At 40.0% G+C, this 27,810-nt stretch overlaps 1 protein-coding gene across 2 annotated transcripts in view; it reads right to left on the reverse strand.

Annotated features, from left to right (window-relative positions):
* The window catches only part of EGF (epidermal growth factor), a 42,770-nt gene extending 18,008 nt beyond the window's left edge, over positions 1–24,762 (reverse strand). For both annotated transcript variants that reach the window (XM_081876711.1, XM_081876710.1), the window contains exons 1-12: positions 24,388–24,762; positions 18,339–18,538; positions 16,900–17,081; positions 16,343–16,573; positions 15,594–15,796; positions 11,279–11,404; positions 9,637–9,759; positions 8,116–8,238; positions 5,989–6,114; positions 5,041–5,177; positions 2,633–2,781; positions 35–139 (exon numbers count right to left, since the gene is read on the reverse strand). In XM_081876711.1, coding sequence (XP_081732837.1) covers positions 35–139; positions 2,633–2,781; positions 5,041–5,177; positions 5,989–6,114; positions 8,116–8,238; positions 9,637–9,759; positions 11,279–11,404; positions 15,594–15,796; positions 16,343–16,573; positions 16,900–17,081; positions 18,339–18,538; positions 24,388–24,508 — 1,826 coding nt within the window. In that variant the 5' untranslated portion in view covers positions 24,509–24,762. The remainder of the gene's footprint in view (positions 1–34; positions 140–2,632; positions 2,782–5,040; positions 5,178–5,988; positions 6,115–8,115; positions 8,239–9,636; positions 9,760–11,278; positions 11,405–15,593; positions 15,797–16,342; positions 16,574–16,899; positions 17,082–18,338; positions 18,539–24,387) is intronic.
* Between the last annotated feature and the right edge of the window lie 3,048 nt (positions 24,763–27,810).

Raw genomic sequence — 27,810 nt, forward strand, 5'->3', positions numbered from 1 at the left:
TGCTGTCAGTTTCAAAGAAAGTTTCACTTCTTACTCAGTGAATGGATGGACTGCAATTCCCCGAGGCTGAGACACGTCTTCCCAGATAATTATTTTCCTCTGCATTCCATTCAGATTGCTACTTTCAATTTGGGACTTCCTGCGTACACATGCAGATAGATTAGTTAATACAGTAATTTATTACCAACCAAATACATTTTTTTTTTTATTATTTAAAATATTTATTAAGGTTTTTTTAGATATAAAATGCACACATAGAACAATCTTACTTCTATCACAACAAATTCTTCGCTTCTTTGGACTCCCTCACGTCCCCCTCTCCCATTTACGTCGTTAAAAAAAAAATTTTCCAAACAAATTATCAACTTGTTTACAGTCTCATGTCCACACATTCAAATATAATCTAGCACTTTTTCCAATAAAATTTTTATATTTTCTTTAATCTCACTTAGCATCAAATTTAAATCTAGTTTAGTGGTGGCCAATTTTTTATAATCTAGCATCCTTCTTAACATTCAAACAAATTACAATGTTTTTGTAGATACAACTTGAATTTCTCCCAGTCTTCCTCCATCTTTTCTTCTCCCAGATCTCGGATTCTGCCAGTCATCTCGGCCAGTTGCATATAGTCCATCAGCTGCATCTGCCACTCTTCCAGTGTGGGTAAATCTTGAGTTTTCCAATTTTTTGCGATGAGAATCCTTGCTGCCGTTGTTGCATACATGAAAAATGTTCGATCCTTCTTTAACACCCTCTGGCCGACAATACCCAGAAGGAAGGCCTCTGGTTTCTTAGTGAAGGTATACTTAAATACCTTTTTCAACTCATTATATATCATTTCCCAGAAGGCCTTCACCTTAGGGCATGTCCACCAGAGGTGAAAGAATGTTCCTTCATTTTCTTTACATTTCCAACATTTATTGTCAGACGAATGGTATATTTTGGCAAGTTTAACTGGGGTCATGTACCATCTATATATCATTTTCATAACATTTTCCTTCAGAGCATTACATGCAGTGAAGTTCAGCCCAGTGGTCCACAACCTTTCCCAGTCCTCAAACATAATGTTATGCCCAATATCCTGTGCCCATTTTATCATAGCCGATTTAACCATTTCGTCTTGTGTATTCCATTTTAGCAGCAAGTTATACATTCTAGATAGTACCTTGGTCTTTGGTTCTAACAATTCAGTTTCTAACTTCGATTTCTCCACCTGGAACCCTAACTTTTTGTCATTTTTAAAAACTTCTTTAATCTGAGCATAATGTAACCAGTCTCGCACCTTATCCTCAACCAAATACATTGTTGCTCTTTTCGTTTGTGGCTACAGTCAGTTCACTGTACCATATACGGTATATTTCCATCCAGTTTTGTTCTGCTCCATCACTCCTATCTCCCTTCCTGATTTCTCCTACTCAGTTTTGCTTTGTCCCTCTTACATGAGTCGTAAGCTGCCTAGGTAAGGGAGTTTCTATTCTATTTTGCTATGCAACCAGCCATTCTATTAATGTTACTGCATATAATTGCAACAGTAATTATAGCAGCTTATATCAGGATTAAGAACCGGTTTAGCACACTGTCTGCAGACAAACACTGGCTCCCTTGGCTTGTAAAGCGAGATGAGCACCGCAACCCCAGAGTCATCTGCAACTGGACTTAACTGTCAGGGGTCCTTTACCTTTTTTAAGAGCATGAATTGCCCTGTTTAAAAATCACAAAAGCCATTGTTTGTCTTAAGAAGAGTTTGGATTTGATATTCCGCTTTATCACTACCCGAAGGAGTCTCAAAGCGGCTAACATTCTCCTTTCCCTTCCTCCCCCACAACAAACACTCTGTAAGGTGAGTGGGGCTGAGAGACTTCAGAGAAGTGTGACTGGCCCAAGGTCACCCAGCAGCTGCATGTGGAGGAGTGGAGATGTGAACCTGGTTCCCCAGATTATGAGTCTATCGCTCCTAACCACTACACCACACTGGCTCTCCACTTAAGCAAGCCTTATCCACCCCCATCCATAACACGGGGATAATATTATTAGCCTGCATCACAATTTGCTGATATATAGCACACATCTCTTTAAAACATGTTGCACACCTCTTTTTAAGCACCACAGAATTATCACAAAATGCAAATAACATGACATCATGGCATGCCATGGCATCATAATTCTTTGGCCTTGGCTCAAAAAGGGTGTAGCTTCTCCCACACCCATTCCATTGTGATTTCCTCTTTTAACTAAAAAATTGTTCCCTTCCTTTATGGTGCCCCAGAGCTGAGAAATTTCTATAGAAGTTTCAGAGAAAATAGGCTTAAGAGAATTTACACGCAGGGGACACTGAGCCACCATTGATTTTATTGCCCCCAAAGTTATGGATCTTCATGCAGACACTGCCTTTCGTGACCACTTCTATGCAGAATAATGTTCAGCAAAAAGGTCTGTCTGACCCTTCGACATTGGGCAACGATGGCATTTTCCATTTGCTAAACCTTTCTGTTACGACTTAAGCACACAAGAGTACACAGGCATCTGTGAGAACAACATTTCAATTACGCCAGTCTTTTGCCAGTCATTCATTTCCCACAATGTCTTACGCCAGCATTAAGTATGCTGTAATATGTGTGAGAGAGAAACCTACCCCCAGTCAGTCCAATACAATTTGCGGTTAATCCAGTCAATGGCGAGTCCTTCAGGTTTCTCTGTTGCTTCACGGATAACATTTTCACGATCTGAGCCATCCAGATTAGCTCTCTCTATCCACTTCAAGGCTGTGTGAGCAAAATAAATCTGTAATGAGAAAAACAGAAGGTTTATAGCTGATTATTGCACATCTTATTAGAGAGCAGGATTTCCTTAGCTAGTGGCTTTACCATCAGCAATGAAATTTCTTGGGGGGGGGGGGGAAATAAATGAGTAATTACAAAATTGTAGCCCATGATTACAGATCAAATAAGCAGGCACTTATCCTTCAACCAGAATGACTTCTGCAGCCTGAGCATGCTTAGCAAGTAAATCCTGACTGCCCTATATACCATCTCTTCAATAACCTGGGCTTCTCTTTTAGCCAAGCAACTTGCAATAGGAGAAACAATCAGTAATCTGTAAAATATTTCTGAAGTCTGATAGGCTTTAACTAAGGGCCTGCAAAAAATGGTTACAGTATGGACTGCTCCTGTTCAGTGCTCCAGTCAGTTAGTTACCCCCTGCTCCAAAATACTCCATTCCACGCCCTCTTCCACTCGGTTTTCCCACCTGGCAACTGTCAGTCATTCCATGGCTACTGCTCATTCTCAGTCTTTCTTGGGTGTTTCAGAGCCTCTCTCCCCCACCCCCCGCCACTTTAGTTTTCTAAAAGGCAGCATTTTGTGTTTTAAGTTCTGCAAACCATGGGGTTCCTTCGAGGCTGCTCCTGCCTCTCTCGTTCATTACACATTGGCCTTCATCCCTGAACACTGAAAACAGTGGGTATGGTTGCTGATACCTTTTGAAACAAATTTGGAAATGCCAAGTATGAAAGATAAGTCATGTTAGTGCATTGAGAAAGTCAAACTACAGACTGCAAATGAGGAATTCCTGGTTTTTTTTATTCCAAGAATAAAATATAAATTACTAACTGATTCTAAAGAGAGAGGAGGCTTCTCTATGCCAGATTTGAAGTTATATTATGAAGCGACCTGTCTCTGCTGGTTGCGGGAATGGATCTTGTTAAAAAATACAGATTTACTAGATTTGGAGGGTCATGATAATACCCTCCAATGATAATTTGGGTGGCATGCTTATTTGTGGTATGATAAACATAAAGGAAATATAAAGAGAAAGAGGACACTTTCTATCATATGTGGTGGCCATGTAGATTGGTAAAGACTTTCTGGTAAATGATATATAATGAGTTAAAGAAAATATTTAAAAATACATTTGTCAAAAAACCAGAAGCCTTTTTACTAGGTATAATAGGTGAAGGGTTCCCAAGAGAAGATAAAAAACTTTTTATGAATGCAATGACGGCAGCGAGAATGCTACTAGCCCAGAGATGGAAAGAAGGAGATGTACCAACAAAAGAAGAATGACAGGTGAAACTGATGGATTATGTGGAAATGGCAAAACTGACGGGGAAGATCCGAAACCAGGAAGATCAAGTATTTTCTAAAGACTGGAGTAAATTTGTAATTTATTTAAAAGTCTGTAAACTTTTAACTGTAAACGGTTAAAACCTTTGTCAGGGATGTAAAGACACTTGTAATGTAATTTTTTAATGGTAATTATGGTTATATAATAGAGAGATAAGGGTAAAAGATGCAGTAAATTTAATCTTCAAGATAGAACCCATGGAGGGAGGGAAGGTCTAAGGGTTCGAAAGAACTCTGTATTTTAATGTTTGAAATGGTTTTGTTTTATATGTATAAAAAATTTTAAAAACTTAATTAAAAAATAAATAAAAAGCAAAAGCAAATGAGGAATTCCATTTAACCGTTGATGGATTCTTAAGGATCATTAGAAATAAGCACAAGGCAACTGTGTCCAAATACATTATCTGAAGAGGTAGCAGGTCGTCCACTGTTTCCAGGAACTTTTCTCATTGTGAGATTTTTGTGGGTGAGCTCTGAGTTTGTTGGACCCTGAGTGAGAAGCCGGAGGCTGAAGGGGTGTGTCTGAAGCAAAATGAATTGATACTGATTTATACATACTAGTAGCTTTGTATTAATGTAACATTTTTATATGTAACTGTGTGTTTTTGTAATATTGGCATTGTTTGTGTTGTGCCACATTCCCAAAAGGAAACACAAACCTTGTGTAAGTGCCTGGAACACCATGAATCTCGTACCACTCAGAGAACAGGGTGGCGTGCAACAAGGTTCTGTTCAAGTTGTTTGATTTTGCATCAGTTTTCTGCACCAAGCTTAGAGATATTTTTAAATATATTAAATAAATCTAATCTAAACTAATGCACATCAAGGAGAACCAGTAACCAAGAGGTTAAAATGCAAAGAAGCAAAAGCCAAGTGTCCTTGCAACACTTCAAAATCCTCTAGTTTGCAAATGCCTTACCTTATTTTCAACAGGGTCATAGTCAAGAGCTAAGACTATTCCCATCTGCCACTCGAGTAAATTTGAGTAATCTGTTCCATCAAAACCAATACGGCGGATCTCTCGGCTCTGTGCAAACAACAGAAATGGCTTCGGCCCTGTGTGTGACAAATTTCATAGCATGTTAGCTCCTCTAGTCCCATAATAATCTTTAGAGAAGAAACCTTGAGGATTACAGAGTTACTTTTGCCTTTTGCACACCAAGGACAAAGGGTGTTGCAGACAATTTTTTCCCCTAAAAAGTTTTTTTTATGAAGTCTACAGAAAAACAGAATTTTGACACTTGAATGGTATGGCATATGCTTCTTTTTCCATATGGAAAAGAGAAAAAGGCCACAATTCAGGGAAGAAAGAGAAACTTTAGAGGCAATTAGGGAAAATTAGAGAAACTCTCTCTGTATGGTCAAACTCAAAGGAAACCAGAGCTGTCAGTCTTATCTCTCCACCATGCTTTTATCTGAGCTGTACATTTTTATTTTTGTAAAGAGCCACTTGTGCATTGAAACCACATAGGCAGATATAATTGTTAGAAGATTTCTGAAGGCAGTCCTGTATAGAGAAGCTTTTTAATGTGTAAAGTTTTATTATGTTTTTATATACGCTGGAAGCCACCTGAGTAGCTGGGGAAACCCAGTCAGATGGGTGTGGTACAAATAATAAAATTATTATTATTATTATTATTATTAGAAAATTGCTTCAGAGGGAGAGGAGCAAAGGAATTATGACATCACAGCTGTCAGCCAATCAACATTGTGCACAACCAACTTCAGAGGTTGAAATGGTTTTCTCTTAGCTCAACTTAAGGAGAAAGAGTGATGTCAGACAAGAACGTGTTCAGTACACTTCCAGAGTTTCTTCACTGCTGAAATCATGTTTGCTTGTAGTGAAACCAAGTATTGTGTTACTAACCTGCAGCAGAACAGCGTCTTTTGTCCTCCTGGAGAATATAGCCAGGAAAGCAATCACATGCCCAAGTTAATGGACTCAGAGAGACACAAATGTGGCTGCAACCACCATTATCAGGAGATGAACAACCTTTAAGAGACCACAGAAAAAAATTGAACACTAAAACTCTATTACAACAAGGCTTACATTAAACATCACCACCCACCCTAATGAAGCCTTATTAATTGTTACTAAACCTTCTAAATATTATTAAACTTTCTAAAACATGACTGTTCTTTTGAAAATGGTGAGTGTTTGCTTCCAAGGAAGGTAAGGACTAGGGTCTCTACCATATTGTGTCTCACTGGAGCTTCAAGGCAAGGAGGTTCTTCCAAACTCCAAAAAAGGAAGTCCATTCCTTATGGTTGGCTGTCTCTGACAGTTAGCAAGTTTGGACACGATGTCTAGATAACTTCAGAAAGATTTGCCAGAGTTGCTAACCACTCTAATTTAGTAATATATGGAATATTCTAAGTATCAGAAGGTTTACTCATGCATCACCTGTTTACACACTATATGTTTAAAGCTCATTTGAAGCATATTATTTTCCCTCGAAGAAGAAGAAGAAGAGGAGGAGGAGGCGGAGTTTGGATTTGATATCCTGTTTTATCACTACTGAGGAGTCTCAAAGCGGCTAACATTCTCCTTTTCCCTTCCTCCCCTACAACAAACACTCTGTGAGGTGAGTGGGGCTGAGAGACTTCAGAGAAGTGTGACTAGCCCAAGGTCACCCAGCAGCTGCATGTGGAGGAGCGGAGACGCAAACCCGGTTCACCAGATTACGAGTCCACTGCGCTTAACCCCTACACCACACTGGCTCTCATTCTGGACACTGTAGTTTACCCCTCACAAACTTACAATTCCAAGAAGGCCTTAGCAAACTAGAATTCTTTGAGGGAAGAGGAGTTATTTAAAGTTAACCTGTATACAGAGTCTTAAACTCAGAAGATAGAGATCGTTTACAACACTTGAAAGGCCACATTCTCGTGTCTGCCCATGGTCTATGAAGTGCTGCAAGCACTGCCCTCTGAATGTGGAGTGACAGTCAGAAAAGAAAAATGATGAGTGGTGGGGAGGGGGCGGGATTGGAAGACTAGAACCCTAAACAGGAGTTATTACTTTAGGAAGGTTGAAACGCTGCAACGTTTTGCTGCAGTTCCTATGTGTCCACTAAGCAAGAACCTCTATGAGCCAATCTGCGTGTCACATGCAAACGTATGGTTTGAAATCTGCTTCTTTTAAGGAAAAACAGCTTTGGGAGAAGAGATTTTGAGTAGAGAAGAAGCAGTCTTCATGGTGGGGCAGTGTTGTCACTGAAAAGTAGTGGGTACATAAAGGGTTAAAAACACTGCTGCTTCTACACTTAAAATCACCCCTTCCCAAACCTTAACCCTCTCCACCACCAGAAGAAAGATTTTAAAACATACAGTTGTGTATAACATTTAGTTCAGCCCTAAACAATTAATGTTATGGCTGGACAAAGACTTAAGGAAAAGGTTTCATCCCTAAGTTCCATAAAACATTTGCAGTAAAATGGATGAATATCACACATACACCAGGGAAAACAGTATTTTTTGTTAAACCCTGTTCATGACAGACAGAAGAATCTCTGCCAAAAAAAGCAATGAATTCTAGCAGATATTAAGCACCCGAACCTCATTTAATGACACACCAAATGAAAGTCGTTCACACACCGCAATATGAAATGGCTTTGGATAATGAAGCAGTGAAACCCAATGATCCTGAAACTTGTCAAGAGGATGCTTCATGTTTTATTGCATCTTTTACTTTTAAATCCATGTCTCATGATGAGTGGGGGGCTTTAACCCTTTCCCTGCCTTCTGTTTTTCCATTTCACAGGGTTGCTACTGTAGATGTTGAAAATCTTATAGCAGGCTGGGCAGCAGTTATCTCGGTCAGAACATTTGGGTTGAAGTCCAACTTGAAGCTTACCTGTTACATGATTTAGCTGCTAATAAAAAATGGATTTCTTATTCCTAGGATACCAATCTGAACAGTGCAAGTGTGGTGGGTGAGTACACACAAACACACTCGCCTCCCAGGCAGGTGGCTCACTCTTCACATGCTTACCTGTGCATGTTCTTCCATCTGCTTGGAGAACTGATCCCTCAGGGCAAAAGCAAACAGGCCCCTTCACTGTCTGCCCACAACCATGGCTGCAATGAATGTAACTGCTTGGACAGGGAATTAGTTCTACAGTAAGTTTAAAACAAAGGAAATAAGAGTTAAAGGAGGAACAGCTTGAACAATGGAAATAATGGTTTGCAGGAATTTCAAGGAAGGGATAAATTTCAGCCACCCTGGCTCATCAAGCCTCAGCTCTTTTAACATATGGCAAGACGGTCTCTGAGTGTATGATTTAATACACAGTACCTCTGCCTTTAGAATTAAGCTATGCAGGTCTCTATAACCAAAATAATGCATCTTGCCTCCAAGATCATAGTTTAGCCTCTGGGGTTTTTTGAGCAAGGACTGGCACTGCTGTAAGTAAGGAGGGAAAAGACTGGCTATTGGAGTTAGAGTGTCTAATGGACCAGGAGGATGTGGGGAACTGTGCCTAAAGTCCCATGTCCAGATAAATGGAAGCAATTTATTTGTCTTCTTCCAGCATTGCTCGTGTGTATCATATCGTCTGCCTTTTGAGCTATACTGTACGGTGCACCTGGGACACAGACCAATTGCTGCATATAAGCAACATTTGTGTGAAGGAAGGAAGAAAACCAGCCCTACCCAAGTACAGTGATGTCAGCAACATGAAAGCTGAACAGAGGAAAAAGTGGAGGAGTCCATGATCCAACAACGATGTTTGATCTGGCGGAAAATCTCATTTGTCCCCATCTGTTCAGACCATTTGTGGCTGTTGTTTTTTAATCTCACAGTGAAGACGTTTCTCATTTTGCTGAATAAGATTTTAGAATTTGGAAATAATAGGCTGATAGTAATAATACATACTTTTCAATTCTAAATTCTGGCTTTTGTCCTCCTTAATATCTGCAAGCTGGAGGAGGAGCCCCTCGCCCCTCGCTTTTGCTCCCTTAATGGCCCATTCCCCAGGTAACCACCTATGAGGAAGCTAGTCTGATCTATATTTTAACACTTGCTAGGATTATAGGGATTAGAACTCTAGGACCCACAAACTCATAACAATACCTTTGAAGCAGTATAATACAACTTGTGCCTTCCCCCAAAGAATCCTGGGAAGTTTAGTTTGTTAAGGGTGCAGAGCAGTGTTAAGAGACTCCTATTCCCCTAACAGAGCTACAGTTCCCAGAGTTCCCTGGGAAGAGGGATTGATCGTTAAACCCCTCTGGGTTTTGCATTCAGAGTACCCAGGTTCACTCCACAGCTTCTCCAGGGTAGGGTTGGAAAAAGCACGGCCTAGAATCCTAGAGAGCTACTGCCAATCATTGGAGACAAGACTAAGCCAAATGGACCAAAGATCTGGCTCAACATAAGACAACTTCCTAATTCCCTATGTAGCAAAAGTGTCGGATTAGCATGGCTGTGCTGGTAAACTTCCACTGCTATCAGAAGAGGACTTTCAGAAGGCAGGAACAAGCATTTGTGTATTTGTGTCTGACAGCTACCTACCGTGGCAAGTTTTCTTGTCAGACAGTAGAACAAAATTTCTTGGACATGTACAATAATAGGAGCCTGGGACATTGACACAACCTAAAGTACATCTATGGTTCCAAAATGCACATTCATTGACATCTGATGGGGAGGAAAGAACAATTATAAAAATTCAAGGGGAGTTAATAAAAAAAGTAAGAGAACATCATTAATGATATTACGAGCTGTCACTATTTGGGGGTGGGATTCAGTCACATGCAAATGCAGGTAACACAATTAAAGCTGATTTGGAGTTCCTGCACAACAAACCCACCCCCCACAAAGATCAGACTTCTGTGAAAAGGAAGGTAATGGGGAAACGCACTAGAAAGTGTATCATAACACTTGCTTTGATGTAACATTACCTAACCTCTGCACAAACAAATCAGAGTGAATGGTCGTTCAATAGTCCATGCCTTCTAATCTCACTGCAAAAAAATAATAATCAGCACGCAGGTCATCTGCAGGTGCCCAATATTCATATTTGGATGTCTTGAGTAAGAGAAGACAGATATGCTACTTTTGAGAGGTGAGGGTTATTGGCTTCTTTTGTTCTTGTTTTTATTATGTATTTTGTGTTTTTATGCTGTAAACTGCCTTGAGATCTTCAGATAAGATGCAGGATGCAAGTTCAATGCATAGTAATAATATAATACTACACTGGAAACTTCCTGCAACTAATGGGAGAGAAAACTGAGCTACATGAACCAAGGGACCCAACTCAATATAAGGCAGTTTTTAATGTGCTGTCCAGAAAAGCCATAGCACGACAAAACTGGGACAAAAAAACCACCAGAATATTTGTGGTGTGAAAAGTTATGGGGTTTCAGCAGGAAGTTACAGGATATGCCCTATTTGGAAATAAAACAGTATGACTGCCCCAAAACTCCCCCCCCCCCCCGAAGCAGTATTAAAAGCAGGATCCCATGTAACCATGCAAATACTATTGAAAGTGTGATTGTGTATGACCATCCAATAGCATCATGCACACAAATCACAATGAATGTGCAATGAAAGGCCATAGCATGATCACAACCAAACATTTTATCACTTATCTGTACCTAGTTCTGTACTTAGCTTGGTGGCTACGAAACCATGCACCTCAGGCTAAGGGACCCAACACCATCATCTGTCTTGGTTCACACATGCCTATGCTTGGGACAACTCATTCTACAAAAAATTGGCACTCTTTTTATTTCTATGTGTTAAATGCTGATCAGTTTAGAGTGTATTATGTCTCATGAATCCCCTGCTTCACTCTGAACAAACCAGCACTTGAATTACAAGGGACAGCCTCATTAGTTACTGTATCTAAAAAGTGTAGGGAGTCATGATTTGGCAAAAAAGGGGGGGTGAGTCAGGAGCTGGGGCTTGTGCATTTCACAAAGGGCCTCCTTGTCCCCCACCTCAAATTAGTCCAGCATTGTGAACCAGACTGAAAGATTTCAAAAGAGCTGCCTTGTGGTCTGACATTTTTGCCCCTCTGTTCCTAAAATATATATGGTGGAGAACACCATCTATTTTTCTAATTTAATGCATCTGTTTATAGTTTAAAGACTAGAGAGCAACAACATGCCTGCCTACCCACATGATTCAATCACAAGCAGTTATCCTTCATTACCTTCACAATATTGCTTTGTTTTGCTTAAGGTAAACCCACTCATACATTTACAATGACTGCTCTTGGGGTCTCGCTTGCAGGTACTTGTCTTGCAGCTTTTTCGAGTTGAAAGACATGGCCTTCTTTCTGGAAAAGAGGATTATATCAAGATAAAGACTGACTCAAAATGCACCCAGTTTTTATTTATATATTAGGGGCTGATGTCCCTGGTGGCTTCCCTCAACAATCCCTTCCCCCCCAACGCTTCCCCCAGAACCCGCCTTCCCCTTACTCCTTGCCCAAGCCCCCATCCCCAAACCTCTGTCTACTCTACCACACTGCCAATCTCACCGAACCTGCCCTTCTGATGATTTGCAGCATAACCCAGTTCCACAAGGACCTTTGCTACCATACTGCCCTCCTGGAGAATAGATTCACTTGAAGAACAAATCTGAATTTCAATGCTCCATCTGTGTCTCAATTAGAAATTAGGGAAATTAGAAACTGAGCTGGATGCAAATATATCTACAAAAAAGGCCTGTGTGTAAAAAAAAATTGAGCAGAGAAAATTAGGTGTGTTTATGCATGAATGAATTTTGTGTGTACGTGTGTGTGTGTGTGTGTGTGTGTGTGTGCAGACATATACAGATAAATGACCTATCTAAGGCATAGGTAGGAAGATTAGATAGATAGATAGATAGATAGATAGATAGATAGATAGATAGATAGATGATAGATGATAGATGATAGAGAGAGAGAGAGAGAGAGAGAGAGAGAGAGAGATAGAAAGATAGATAGATAGATAGATGATAGATAGATAGATAGATAGATAGATAGATAGATAGATAGATGATAGATGATTGATAGATAGATAGATAGATGATAGATGATAGAGATAGATAGGTAGATAGATAGGTAGGTAGATAGATAGATAGATAGATAGATAGATAGATAGATAGATGATAGATAGATAGATAGATAGATAGATAGATAGATAGATAGATGATAGATAGATGATAGATAGATAGATGATAGATAGATAGATAGATAGATAGATAGATGATAGATAGATGATAGATAGATGATAGATAGATATAGATAGATGATAGATTAGATAGATAGATAGATAGATAGATAGATAGATAGATGATAGATGATAGATAGATAGATAGATAGATATAGATAGATGATAGATTAGATAGATAGATAGATAGATAGATAGATAGATAGATGATAGATAGATATAGATAGATATAGATAGATGATAGATTAGATAGATAGAGATAGATAGATAGATAGATAGATAGATAGATAGATAGATAGATGATAAATAGAGATAGATAGATAGATAGATAGATAGATAGATAGATAGATAGATATAGATGATAGATAGATGATAGATAGATAGATGATAGATAGATGATAGCTAGATAGATAGATAGAGATAGATGATTGATAGATAGATAGATAGATATAGATAGATAGATATAGATAGATGATAGATAGATAGATGATAGATAGATAGATAGATAGATAGATAGATAGATAGATAGATAGATAGATAGATAGAGATAGATAGATGATAGATAGATAGATAGATAGATGATAGATAAATAGATAAATAGATAAATAGATATAGATAGATAGATAGATAGATAGATGATAGATAGATAGATAGATAGATAGATAGATAGATAGATAGATAGATAGATAGATATAGATAGATGATAGATAGATAGATGATAGATAGATAGATAGATAGATAGATAGATAGATAGATAGATAGATAGATGATAGATAGATGATAGATAGATAGATAGATAGATAGATAGATAGATGATAGATAGATAGATAGATAGATAGATAGATAGATAGATAGATACACACTCACACTCAAGTAAAGGAAGCCTTGGGTTCTTTTGATAGTAACATGGTACAGAACATGGCTGTAAGTGGGTTCATCTACAAATGCCGCTTTGTCACTGTATACAATTGTTACTTCATAAAGGTGCACTGTTTATGAATAGATCTATGACATTGCACAAACGCATTGCATTGGTTTTGAAGCCAACATAGTTCTGTACAGTGCCATGAAAGAGTCCTGGTAAAGATAAGTCAGAACGCAGAGGGAAGGGCAGGTAAAACAGTAGGAGGCATCCTGGTTTGACCTGTTGGAAGCAGAACACTAATCTAGTGGAAGGAAAAGAGCTTGCAACTAATAACCCAAATTTGACCTTAGCAAGCATTTGACAGCTAAAACAGTTTCTGTATTGTACGTGAAAAGCACAGCAACAGCTATTTCCTTTAAAAAAGAAAAAGGAAACAATGTTAGATTGTGCACTTTTAACTCCAGCACACATTGACTTAGCCTCTGCAGAGCATTGAATTAATGCTCACATGATTTCATTTTCAGGTTTCCCTTGTTGTAAGATCCCCTTATAAATCTCATTTGTACTTTAGGCTAATTAGCCTTCCCTCAATCCAGGTCCTTGGGCTGGATAAGCTAAACAACGCACATGCAAAGTCCAAAGGCTTCATCTGGATTGGGCTACTTAAGCTTCTTTCCACCCCCTCAATGTTTTATAAGAAGTCATTGGTGAGGGAGTGGGGGAGGCCTATATTACATCCATTTCAAATTCCTATGCTCCAGTCTAGCCTGCCGTAAAAGGAAGATTCCGGAGTCATTGAAGAGCTCGTTTTAAAAGCAAACTAATTATTAAGGTGGGAGAGAAGGGAATTTGCATCTCATCTCAACAGCTTTATACTATGGTAGCTGAAAAGGTCATGAGAAAAGGCAACTAGGAGCACACACATGAGTCAATAAATTGCACCTTACTATGTATCTTCATTTATATTGACAATTTACTTTCCCAGAATCCTCTGCCACTCTTGTCAGCCATTGTGACCCATATCACTTGCAGTGTTGATTGCCTGTTCCCCAGGACACATGCAAATACACTGAAGGGCCTCCTGTCAATATGAGCACAGGCTGACTGAGGTGATATTATGCAATGATGTTTGCGAAGCTTAGGTTGACTGCTTGCATCAGCCTCCGCAACAGGACGGCACCTCAGTACCAGCCCACAATCATCTTTATTTGGCTGAGCACACACAACTGATTAGCAGTGTTCCGTTTACAAGGATAAACTGCAACGAACTCACTGTCTACCATATCCAACAGAGCAATGGTCCCCAAGGATACAGGTGGACAGGTTTTACATATTTCTTGAAGTGTCATAAGCTTTGCAATTGCCCAAGCATTCCCTTCTCTCTCCTCCTGTTTGTAAAGGTCCTGCATATGAATGGTCCATAGGTGGGCAGACCATGCATGTACAATGGCTAAGCATGTACACTATGGCATTCAGACTTTCAGGCAATACTGGCAGTGAAAGCAGTACACAAGCATAGATTGTCATCTGTCAGATTTGGGAATTAGGCTGAAGGGAAGAGAAGCATGGTCAGGAACACATTCATCAAGCCAAGTTCTTCCAGTTTTATTCCTATTGCTTAAAGTAAACCATTGTTTTAATTTCAATCTTATATATTGGTGGGTTTGTGGGGAAGAAGTATCCTTTATTCACAGCCATTTTATACTCCCTCAATAAATTAATCCAGAAGTATCCTCAGTGACATCTATTTTTAAAATAAGGAATTTATAATGAAGGGTGGTTTGAAAAACTACAAAATTTGGGACACGTTAACGTGCAAATATTTGTTCCAAATGGATTTCCGGTGGTTGATTATTATACAATATATCTGTGAAGAACAATGGGTTTTATTATGACTTATTCTTAGAAGAAGAAAAACTACAAATGAATAAATGTAAAAAGAAAGAGAATGAGGTATATTCATGTTTACCACATTATTGGAAATAGAAACGAAAGTAAGTTGTAAGAGCTACTGTGTGCCAATATCAAGGGAAGCGGAATACAAGTGTATGTGTGCATGCGTGTGAGTGTGCGTGTTTGTTTTACACAAAACATGCAATCTTCTTTTTAAAATGAGGTGCTGGAGAATGTGATATTAATAATGCAGATTTTATACCTACATAATGAGCATGCTTAGCTAAGGAAATTTGAACAGAGAGAGAGAGGAAAGAAACTGAACATAGTTGAACAAAGTTGCAGCATTGTTAAGGCATTTGAAAGGTTTGGTTGGAAAATGTGAACAGGAATTATCATGACAGTATATTCCTTGAATATCATGACAGTAGCAAAAGCAGGGTGTTAGAAGATAATTTGAGATGTGATCCTAATAACTGAGCAGAACAATTATGCAACATGAGTTAAGCTTAAAATTCTTAAATATTTGATAATCAAATTACATGGAAACTTACCAAATGTTTTAGAACCCATCTTTATGCTGAGCTGTTTTAATGGGTGCACTACCAGTATTTCAGCAGGTGGGAAAAGTGAGAGCTGCAGGTTAATTGCAACTATATCTTTCCCTGTATATTTATTGGCTCTCCAAATACTACCAGTGGTTGAGTCGGAATAGTACATGTGGTCAGCAAAGAGGAATATGTCAGAAAGTTGGTTTCTATGGGAAAATAAAGCAAATGGTTGCATCTGTTCATTAACTTGCTCAAAGTTCATTAAGTCATGGACATTCTAGCCCATTGATGGCCAAACCCGGCCTTCCAGTTGTTTTGGGACTACAATTCCCATAATCCCTGACTACTGGGCCTGTTAGCTAGGGATGATGGGAGTTGTAGTCCCAAAACAGCTGGAGGGCCAAGTTTGGCTATCACTGTATCTAGCCAGTTAGGCAGCAATTCAGAGATAACAGGGCAGATCCTTACTATACTTTTAAAACACATCCAGACACATTTAAAGCACATAAATTCCCCAAAGAATCCAGGGATTTGTAGTTTGTTAAGGTTTCTGGGAATTGTAGCTCTGTGAAGGGAAAACTACAATTCCCAGAATGCTTTGCAGGAAGTCATGTGGTTTAAAAGCATGTTGGATGTACCTTAAATGTATGGGGTAGACCACATATGTCTCCTGGCTAGATTGGGGCAATTTATTTTACACTTTGGCATTATATATTCACTAGCATATATATAACATATATTCATTAACATACCGTACTATGTATTTGTGCAAATGAACAGAACTAGCATTGTAGTCACAGCTTGCAATATGTGAAACTTCATCACTGGCATCATATTGGATCCAGAAGAGCTTCAGATCAATAAGATCTAGTGAGATACTTCTGATTTTTCCTGTGCTCCTCAGAAGTCTCCACATGTCTTTCCCATTCAGCACTGCTCTGTAGATGCTGTCAGTGGTTCCTTCAGAGGACCAAAATAAAAACCTGTTGATAAAATCAGTGATTGTCATTAATATTATTAAAATTACTTCAGGAGCAGCAGATCATAAATCTCTCACTTAATTCATTTGCAATCATAACTCGGAGGGCTCACCAAAATTTACCAGTTCAGACATAAGAGGAACCTAGGTTCAATCATGCCAGGAAATTACTCATTAAACTGATACATAAGAGGAGGAAGAAGATGAGAATGAATATCAAAGCACATGACCCTTTCCCGATCCTCCAAACCACAGAGGATCCTTCAGTCTACATTTCATCTAAAGCTTTTTGTTTCAGCACTGTGAAACCATAAAGACAATCTGAGTTACCTTCTGTTTGGATCAACCACAATACTTGTGGGATGGTGTCCATCATTTATGATGATTTGGGAATGGTTTCCATCCATGTCAACTGCCTCAATTGTGGCCTTCTGGTAGTGAGCGAAGTAAAAGTTGTGGTTTATCCAATCCACTGCAAATCCAGAAACATCTTTTTCTATGTGGTAAATTGTCTGTAATGGGAGGGGATGGGACAATTGTTACCCAATTGTCATTATACTAAGACACCAGATCACTGCCATACAGAGCATTGGAATTCATGAACCTTAATCAAACAATTCAGGATGAAAGCCGCCTGAGATTACCACTTCAGGATATACATTTATGCAGTGGCGTAGCGTGGGGGGTGCAGGGGGCGGCCGCACCGGGCGCAACATCTGGGGTTAGGGTTAGGGGTTAGGGTTAGGGGGCGCAAATTACTTGCCTTGCCCCGGGTGCTGACAACCCACGCTACGCCACTGCATTTATGTGTTTACCAGAAAAGCAAGAAAAGGCCTTTTAAATTTGTAAGCAGCTATGCTATTTTTTCTATCACGAGACCTTCCTTGCTTGGACATTTTAGCCTTGGCTTTGTCTGGCTGACAAATAGCATCTTTCTCCTAGTATCTGTAGGGGGAATTGTCATTAGGACTACTATGGGGAGATGTTTAAACCTCTGCTCATCCTCAGAGGATTGGGGAAACAATAAAATTAATGACTCATTTAACATCATGTCTAGTTTGGTTGAGCGGCTTACCAGATATCTTACTCAAGATATTATTTCACACTACATGTACAGGTAAATGCACAAAACACATTTAGCTTAAAGTAAGGACAAGGTAAGGAGAGATAATTTAAAAATATAAACACAGCAAACAAGCAAACATAAGGATATGCAACAAAGAGAAAACAGCTTTCCATTAAAATTGTAATTTGTAAGTATAGACGCAAATTTAGAAATAATTACTCTAGTTTATATAGAGCTACAATACATCTCACCAACTGTGACCCAGCGATGTGTATGCCTGCTCAAGGCTGCTGTAACTTCAAGGCCCTTTCTCTTCCTTCTTCTTCTCTTACTTATCTTTAAACTGGGCTTTTTTTTCCACTTCCAAAACAGGACTCATTGAAATAGAGGGTGGTCCTCTGCCAGTCCTTCAATTAGAGGACTACTCTCTGTAAAGTTGGGTGAGTGATCACTCTAGTTATGATCTTTAATAATAGACTGTCCATCACTCCTACTAATAGTGAATTTAGTTGGTGAGTGCTGAGAGGGCAGCAGCTAAAATGCATTTTTTATATTGTAATTTTATGTTGTGAATTTCACTAACATCTATGGAGGGCAGTGTACAAATTTAACAAATAATAATAATAGAGAAACAAATGGAGGTATCAGCATGCTCCAGGGAGATGCAGAGGTTTTCAGAATTTTGATTATTACATTCCATTACCTGTTGATTTGAACCATTCAGGTATACTCGCCGGATAAGACCTTCTTCAGTGTCCACCCAATAAAGGCAATCTTCTTCATAATGAAAATCTATTAATGTTGATAAACTAGCATCAGCCACCAGTCTTTTGTGATTGGTTCCCCCAGTGTCTATTCTAAAGATTGCATTTCCTTGGCTGAAAACTAGGAATGGTGCAGGATCTAAAAAGGCGAGAGAGAGAGAGAGAGAGAGAGAGAGAGAGAGATGTTAAATACAAAAAAGTAGAGAATTTTGGATGTTATAGAATTTTAGTGACTTCTACTCAAACATCAGGACTTCTTCCTCTTTTTCACCTCCACCTGTTCCCTGTGTGTTCCCAAAATTTTATCCAAGGAGTACCTCAAGCCTCTGGCACAGATTTTGGGGATATATAGGTTTGTTGCCCCAACCACTCTGGGCAGCTTCCAGCAAATTATAAAACCACAGTAAAACATCAGACATTTAAAAACTTCCCTATATAATGCTGCCTTCAGATGTCTTCCAAATAGGTGTTTGCATGGAGAGGTGAGGAAAGGAAAGAGAAAAGCTTTCAGGGACTTGTTTCTTTTGCCTTCACCCTAAAATTCAAGTTAACTGTAGTTTTGCTTTACGTATCTGAGCTTCAAGCACATCATTGCTATCATGCAGCTAGTCATTTGGGTTTTTTGTGCTCAAAATGATCTCCAGAAATCTAAGGTTTTGCTTTTGAGTTATCTAAAACACTTTTAATAAATATTAGACTGGCTTATAGTTTTTATTCAATGGGTAGTCCTGGTTTTTGGCTACGCAAGAGAAAACATCACAAAGTGTGGTTTATTTGGGGGGAAGGTGTTTTTGGAGCGTTCAGAGTTGCTCCTGCATTTGAAGTGATGTTGCTTTCTGCTGTTTGCACTGGGAGAATATGAAACTATGTAGACTTGCTTTGTGTACTTGGTAAATGAAGGCTGAACTGCAACAAAGTTGATTTGTCTCAGGAATCTGACAGCTGTACTGCTTGCACTTTTTCCAGTGACTCCCTTGACCAAACATTAACATACATTTTGTTACTAAGTTGTTTGAGACATGGAATTTCACACTGAGGTAGGCTAGTCCTACAGGACTTTGGAGTGGCAAATAGCTATGATGGCAAAAGTATTTTTGCTGTTGCTTTGCTGATATTCTATCTGTTTTTATGATTTAGTTATTGTCCTAAAATGTTGCCATAAGGCACCTTTGAGTATACGGGGCAAGGAGTATAAATATATAAAATGCATAAATACATTTATGCTATTTTTTTCCGTGTGAATCCTAGAGACAGAAACACTGGTCAGCTAAAACCATTACGCCTTAGTTGAAACAAGTCAGCAGCTTATGTATCTCGATCAATTTGAGAGGATCAATATATCACTGTTGCAAGTAATCACCATCAAAAGCTATTTTCAACAGGACACTAAAAACCAAAGTGATATCCCATTAAGAAAATTCCTAGCATGCACTTGGCTGATCCATGAATTTTGGGTGACTCAAGAGACCATTATGTAATAATTACCCACTTAAAAATATCTCTCCTTGCATATGTTTTATTAGTGGGAGTAGGAGAGGTGGGGGGGGATCACATCTGGCAACCAATGCACCCCTTTGGTTTCAGATAGTACATGGGTAAAGGTAAAGGTACCCCTGACCATTAGGTCCAGTCGCGGACAACTCTGGGGTTGCGGCGCTCATCTCGCTTTATTGGCTGAGGGAGCCGGCGTACAGCTTCCAGGTCATGTGGCCAACATGATTAAGCTGCTTCTGGCAAACCAAAGCAGCGCACAGAAACGCAGCGGTACCTATTTATCTACTTGCACTCTGACATGCTTTCGAACTGCTAGGTTGGCAGGAGCAGGAACCGAGCAACGGGAGCTCACCCTGTCGCGGGGATTCAAACTGCCAACCTTCTGATCAGCAAGCCCTAGGCTCTGTGGTTTAACCCACAGCACCACCCACATCCCATCAGTACATGGGTAGATGAGTCTAAAAAGCCCGGGACACAAATTTCCACGGCCCTCTAGCGGCTATGGTGCCTCATTTACCAGAAGTAATGTACCATATTTTGCATTAACTCTGGAAGCGTATACTCAACTCTGACCAAACTAAGCCTCCTAGAGCAAAATATACATTCATCAATATCTATAAAGTAATCATTTATAGATTAGAACACAATGGTAAACCACAATCCAAACATGTTTCTGATTGTTCAAGTATTGGAATAAGTTAACTACCAATTGCCAGTTTTTGATTCCTGTAAATAAAGTAGTATGAGTTATTGTCTTAGATTTAGCTGTTCATGACACCTGGTAAAGAAAGCAAGGAATGAGAGTTGATGATCAGCCTAAAATAATGTTCAGGTACTTTTTGAGGGCAAAGAGTCATACTATCTCCACTCTCCCTGCATTTATTTGTGTTGATAATTTGGCCTCATCCAGCTCATCCAGAAATGGAAAGCCATGTGATCTGAATGCACCTTGAATTGAAAATGTGTGCTGTCACTATTAAACTTGATAGATACATCTGATGTCACATCCTCATTCAGGTCCACTAGTCACATATTATAAAGCACAAATAGAACTGCATTTGGGCACTGGCTTTTGTTAAATAAAATAGGTACTCTATTTAGTTTGCTCTACATCTGGAGCTCAGTAGGCTCTATTCAATTAAGTCTCATGTAACTCATTTTAAACATGTGCTTGACTGTCAATGCATTTCCATCTTTATCCTATAGATTTTTGTATTCAGACAATCGCAGATAAAAAAATCAGACCCCTGGAATTCAATCCAAACAGCAGCTAAGATTCAAGCACAGACATCCAAGTTCTGCAGGCTCCAACTAGATCAGCAGTTCTCAACCTGTTGGTCCCCAGATGTTGTTGGACTACAACTCCCATCATCCCTGAGCTCTGGCCTTGCTAGCTAGGGGTGATGGGAGCTGTAGTTCAACAACATCTGGGGACCCACAGGTTGAGAAAGGCAGGTTGAACTAGATGTTTTGCATGTTAACTAGCTAGAGAATTGCATGTAAAAGAAACAGCAAAAGTTTCCCCCATCCCATCATCACCTGCTGGCCCTGCTTGTAGATCAAAGGTGGTGGTGAGATGATATGATGGTGTCATATATCTGTGATGGACAACTCTAGAATGTTACAATTCTATGATGTTGCAAGTGATTTCTTCCCTACAGCCACAACTTGTCTTTGTTCACTTTGCTAACAAATCAGGCAATTCTGGTCAATGCAGGGTGCTGCACTGTACAAACTAGACATTCAATACCTTGGGTGAAGCCTATCCCAAGAATTTATCCAGTTACACATAATTCTGCAGACTGAAAAACACGCCAATTCCACAACAGAGGGGGTGGTGTTTTTGTTTATTCCATTTGGCACCTCTAGGCTTGCCCGTTTTAACCAGCAACAGAAACATCTATCTTTTTGTAGAGAAGATGCTGTTTCTTAACATACATCCCACAATATCAAGTGCAACCAAGTCTTAATCATCATCAGCTGCCTGTTTTTACCCCACACCCATGAAAATAGTGAAGTAGCTGCCATCTTCCTGCAGCTGCTCTGGATACCCTGGCAACAATTTCCCCGTAATGAGAAGTTTCCCTGTGTTAAATAAATCCTCTTAGGGAGAACAAAAGTTTCCTACAATGCTCTGGCAGGCAGCGCAGAATGGAAGAATGAGGTTCTGCTCCCAGCTCAAAGGCCTCTTTATGCCATCTCAGCAGAGGGTCTTAAGAATAAGCAAAAACGATGAATCATGTCATTGCAATGCTAGTAGCCAGTCCTTAGCATCTTTATACACAAGCAACCTCATTTACCAAGAGTCCGAAAGAAAGACCCAGTTAGAGAAGGTGAAGAAACATTAGTATGCCTGTCAGGGAGGCAGAGCCCACATTGGTGTATTGTGAAGTGAGCCAGAGTCTGCCCTTGTTTATTTCCTTCCTAATGCCAAGGCCTATACAGAATCTTCTAGTATGATAACAATATTCAGCTATTCCAAATTTAGGTTGCTACATGCTGCTGCTGAGTGTTATCTGCTGTGCTGCTACAAGTTTCTTCCCACCCCCTCTCCCCTACTCTTCTTTTCAATTTCAAATCATATGCTGAGGAGAAAATATACTTCATGTTAATGCAGATGCATTTTACCTCACCTCCAAAAGACTGAGGCTGTGCAAACATTATTTGAAGCATGTTCGAAGCACATTTCCTCCCTCTCCAAAGGATTCTGGGCACTGTACATAATTTCTTAGGGGTTGCTGGGAATTTTAATTCTGTGAGAGGTACTCTATGGTGCCCAGAATTCTTTGTGAGGTGGAAATGTGCTTCAAATGTGCTTTAAATGTATAATGTTTATGCAGCTTCAGTCTTTTGGAGGTGAGGTATGAGGGACCTCAAATACTGTGGTGTCTTTATGATATATGGTTTATTTACACACATATACAACTTTACTACAATGAAGAGGCTCACACCCCAAGAGGTGTTGCTTCTCCCATAGCCACAGCCTTGAATTCCAGCAGAAACCAAGCATGTCTCTGCCTCACAGGCTTCTGCCTGCCACCTGCTTCTAGCTCAGTCCTGGCTTTTGTACTTCTAACTACCAGCCACTTGAGGGAGGTGGCACACCCATTTGATATCTGGCCAGAGTCTCTTCCTTTGTTGCCTTAATGACCTACCTGTACATAGACTATTACCAAGAAATTGACCAGGCTATTCCAGCAATTGGATCCTTGCTGGATTCAGGAATTGGAAGGGACTCAGGCATACAACCTAACTCCTGCCCCCAAATTCACAACACTATTGTTTACCCAGATGCTGGACTCTGATTCACAATTTTCTGATTGGTGGTTCTTTTTTCTTTTTGAGCAACACTAAGTTTTGTCTATGGTACATAGTTTCATTCTGTTTTTAGTCAGCTTTTTAAAAGTTTTATTTGATTGTTAATGTTGCACTTCTATATGAATTTATATTGAGTTTCCCCATTATTATCTCTTTTGCCTTTTTACATTAAGCAAAAATGGAAATTTCATGAACAAACAAACAGTGTGGGCAGTAAACAAAAGGACCTCATGCAACATCTATAATGGACTCCCATCCTGACTGTTAAATCCTGCCTTTTGTGGATTAGAACTAAATGTAGAATTATTCCCAATAGCAGTGTCTTCACAGGGTCTTGAACTGCAAAAATTAAACTTGTAGTGGATAAAATGGTCATGTGAATTCACCTTCAGTTTAAGGAAATCAAAGGATTGCTAGTAAATAGGCCTTTTTAAAAAAACACCCCAGTGATGGAGAAGCAACACACCTTTCAACTATTTGATCCATCTGATGAGAGCTCTTATTGCTATGGTTTTAGCTTTCATGGGTTTTGAAACACTTCTCAATAAAGATATCTCAGAGGCAAATCCTGCTGAGTTAATGGGATTTACTCCCAAGTAAGCATGCGTATGATTGCAGCCAATATCTATTATATTTACACTGCAGACTTACATTCCTTGGAAATGGTAGTTCTGTGAGAGGGGAATAGGCATCTTTCACAGATAATACTCATTGGCAAATTACTGTTCCCAGTGTTCTTATGGGGAAGCAAGAACTCTTAAAGAAAATCAATAAAAGTTTTTTGAGTTGCTCAAGAAACAATTGCTGCAAATTAGTTACTCCAAGGCACATATGAACCTAACTTCCATTAAATGTATCAGTACTAATGTCTCCAAACCCACACACCCCCTCACCCAAATATTTCTCCTGCATGCTTTTGTTTTGTTATTTTTTCTGACAAGTTTCTTGGCAGACATCTCAAAGCACCTGTTACTGTTCCACTGGAAACTTATCAAGGTTGGAGTCCTAGCTATTTCGCCTAAAAACGCACAGCAAACATAGCAGAGACTCCAAAGAATAAAGGCACATAAACATGGTTCCTTTTTAAAGAAAATAGCGTTGAACGAAAAAGCCCCGCATTGCTAAGCCTCTTAACTGACCTGGAGTTTTGAAGGGGGGAGGGACCAATTCACTCACCTACACAAGAGGAATTTTCCTTCTGCATTTGGTATCCTCTGGGACAGCTCCGGAGCTTCTCAGCTGACAGACTGACCAAACTGATTTTAAAAGCCACAAGCAAAAGATCTGTGAGCAACATAGTCTTGACCCACTTTTTCAGTGGCAGTAGGACAGGCGAGACTGCTCAACTTCAGGCATCTTCAAGACAAAAAAGAAGCAGGTGTCCTCATTCCCAAGGTGCATCAACGACAGCAGAGACACATCACCTCCCAGCTCAATTCTGTGGTCTGGCTAAACTTGACACTAGGAGAGCAGAGGGGCTGGCTGACTCCAGTTCTCACCCTCAAAGAAATTCCAGGGTGATCTCTTCTTTGCTCATGCACACTCTTCTTCTTCTTCTTCTTCTTCTTCTTCTTCTTCTTCTTCTTCTTCTTCTTCTTCTTGGAAGCGAAGTATGAAATGCCTAACCCTCTTGTTACAAAATTAACATGGCTTTTTTTTAAAAAAAAAAGAAAGTGCTACTGCAAAATTCAATACCAAGACAATGAATTTGTTGCAGGTTTATATGGCTATACAAAGGCAATAATTTTTAAAGTAATATTTTTAAAATAATAGGTAAGCAGAGGCACTGTAGTCCCCAAAACATAGATCCCATTTTTGTACGCATGCTAGAATGACGGTCCTTCTCTTCCTACAGCTTCTTGCCCCCCCCCCCTTTCTTGTATTGTTAGTGCCACTTGAGTGAAGCTTGTGTTTGCAAATAGAACTGTAGCCAGCTCCATGGTCCAGGGAAGTTAGGCAATGCATAGCTAGACAATCGCTCCCAGTTAATTGCCTATTTGAAGGGAAAGGGAAAGGGAAAAGGAAAAGAGAGGGGAAGCAGTAACATGGTGTAGTGACTTAGAGTGTTGGACAAGGACCTGGGAGACTAGGGTTCAAATCTCCACTCAGATCAGGCGTGGGAGAAGGAGCACAGAGATCAGGTGGGCAGGATGGTGTGGCAGGGGACGTCCTGCTTTGCCCTCCCAAAATGTTGGAGAATATGCAGCCTCCAGTATTTACTGAAGAATGCTGCATGCTGACTCTGGGCCTGGAGGGATGCCCAATAGTTTGATAGGCAAACCACAGCAAAATTGTGCCTAAGATGGGCCCAAGATGAGAGCCACCGTGGTGTTAGTGGTTAAGAGTGGTGGACTCGTAATCTGGTGAACCGGGTTTGCGTCTCCGCTCCTCCACCTGCAGCTGCTGGGTGACCTTGGGCTAGTCATACTTCTTTGAAGTCTCTCAGCCCCACTCACCTCACAGAGTGTTTGTTGTGGGGGAGGAAGGGAAAGGAGATTGTTGGCCGCTTTGAGACTCCTTAGGGTAGTGATAAAGAGGGATATCAAATCCAAATTCTCCACCTCCTCCTCCTCCTCCTCCTTCTTCTCCTTCTTCTGTCACTTGGAACCAAGGCTTCTTTCTCACAACAGGCTTGGGGATCTTTTTTAGGCCTGAAAGATTCCTCTCATGGGGAAACATCCAGACCAGATGCAAATGGATGGTACTCTTACTCTTACACACACACACACCCTCCATTTTCCAACCAGGCAAGCAAGAGTCATTATCACAGTTCAAGGACACACTGGGGTAGTTTGCAGACTTGGGAAAGTCCTGAAGCCCAAATGAGTAGGTTGGGAGAAACACAATGGGTCCCCAGGCCTGAGATTCTCCACCCCTGCCTTAGGGCTATCAGACACCTAAAGCCCTTTAGCTTGATCAGACAAGCTGCTATCTTGTCAGTGTCTCTTTGCTAACATTGAAGTCTCAGTCTCTTGGGTCCTCTAAAATTAATTTGCTCTTTAATAGACACAGCTACTTGTTATCTTCCAGGCCTTTGTTTCCAAGTATTGCAGAATGGTTTCAGCATGACACCTAAACATGACTTGAACTCTTGAAGGAGCATCTCCATCCCCATTGTCCAACCCGGACACTGTGGTCCAGCTCCAAGGGCCTTCTGGTGGTTCCCCCACTGCGAGAAGGAACCAGGGAGAGGGTCTTCTCAGTAGTGGCGCCTGCCTGGTAGAATGCCCTCCCATCAGAAGGCAGTCCTGTTCAGGGAAGTTTATAATAGTTGGTGTTTTACAGTGTTTTTAATATTTTGTTGTGAGCCACTCAGAGTTGCTGGGAGAACCTGGTCAAATGGGCAGCATATAAATAATAAAATATAACAACAGCAGCAATAATTCTCTGCTTCCTGATTTGCTTATCTCTAAAGAAGTATTTCAGTAGATTAATTAGATGGGACCCTTCAGGCAACTCCTTGTGAAATGTGAAGTATATTATGATATGATTAGCAGCATGATGCAAGTCCCATTGAGTTCAGTAGGGCTTGCTTCCAGGGACATGGGCCTAGGACTGCAGTCTGGAATTGCACAACACAGCAGCTGGCAATCCTGGCAGCACCCAGGAGATGCCACAGCTGTACATGGAGCCATTCCTAGGAACACTAGCTTTGTTGACCTTAACTGACAGAAACTGATAAGCGTGTACTCTTGGAAATGAAGAAATAGCATGAAATAGCAGGTTAGAAACTGTGCCACTAACAGCAATGGCACGAAACTGTTTCATTGTTGTTTATACATCTATGCACACTAAATCTCCTGTTTATGTAATCCATTCCATCCATTACTGGAGAGATAGGAAACCTTTTGCAGCCCATGGTGGGTGTGTCCAGAGGCAAAAGTCAGCAAAGCCATGAATGTAAATGGTTTTGTGGCACTCTCTTTTCATCTTCTTTTTAAAATGTAGTAGCAATCCCCCACAGCAGCAATTTTGTGACCCATAGCGCTTCCTCAAAATTCCAAATATGTCCACTGACTCAAAATGGTTGATAACCCCTGGCATAGATGATCTAAATAAATAAATCAGGTTCTGGGCAGTAACATTACACAGCTAAGATAAGGTGTGTTATTAAAACAGACTAGAAACTATTACAGTTACTTTAGGAGTGAACTGTGTTTCACCCGGAGATGATACTGTTAAGAGGTGATATCACAGCCACCTTCAAATATCTAGTGGCTATGACTTTGATGATAGAATAAATTTGATTCTATTGCTCCTGGGAGAAGGACCTGACTCAAACAGTTCAAATTACAGGAGTGGAAATTTTTCAACTAATCCAAGAAGACCACTGTTTGACAGTGAAACAGACTGCTTTGGAAAGGTAGTGAGAGTTGACCTTTGTTAGAGCCTTTTAAGCAGAGCTCTGGGTTGCCTACTTAACAGGGATGGAATAGCAGCAGATTTCCTGAAGGAACCTTGGAGATAGGGATGGGGCAGAGGAGGAGATTTGATTCAGTTCACATTTAAAAGTGAACTTACCTAATTTGCACTTTCTGAAATAATACACGAACCAAAACACAGTCATCAGATGAAATTTGCACTTCTTTGCCTTTTACA

The sequence above is a fragment of the Podarcis erhardii genome (assembly GCF_964252035.2).
Source record: "Podarcis erhardii genome assembly, chromosome: 9".
Classification (NCBI taxonomy): domain Eukaryota; kingdom Metazoa; phylum Chordata; class Lepidosauria; order Squamata; family Lacertidae; genus Podarcis; species Podarcis erhardii.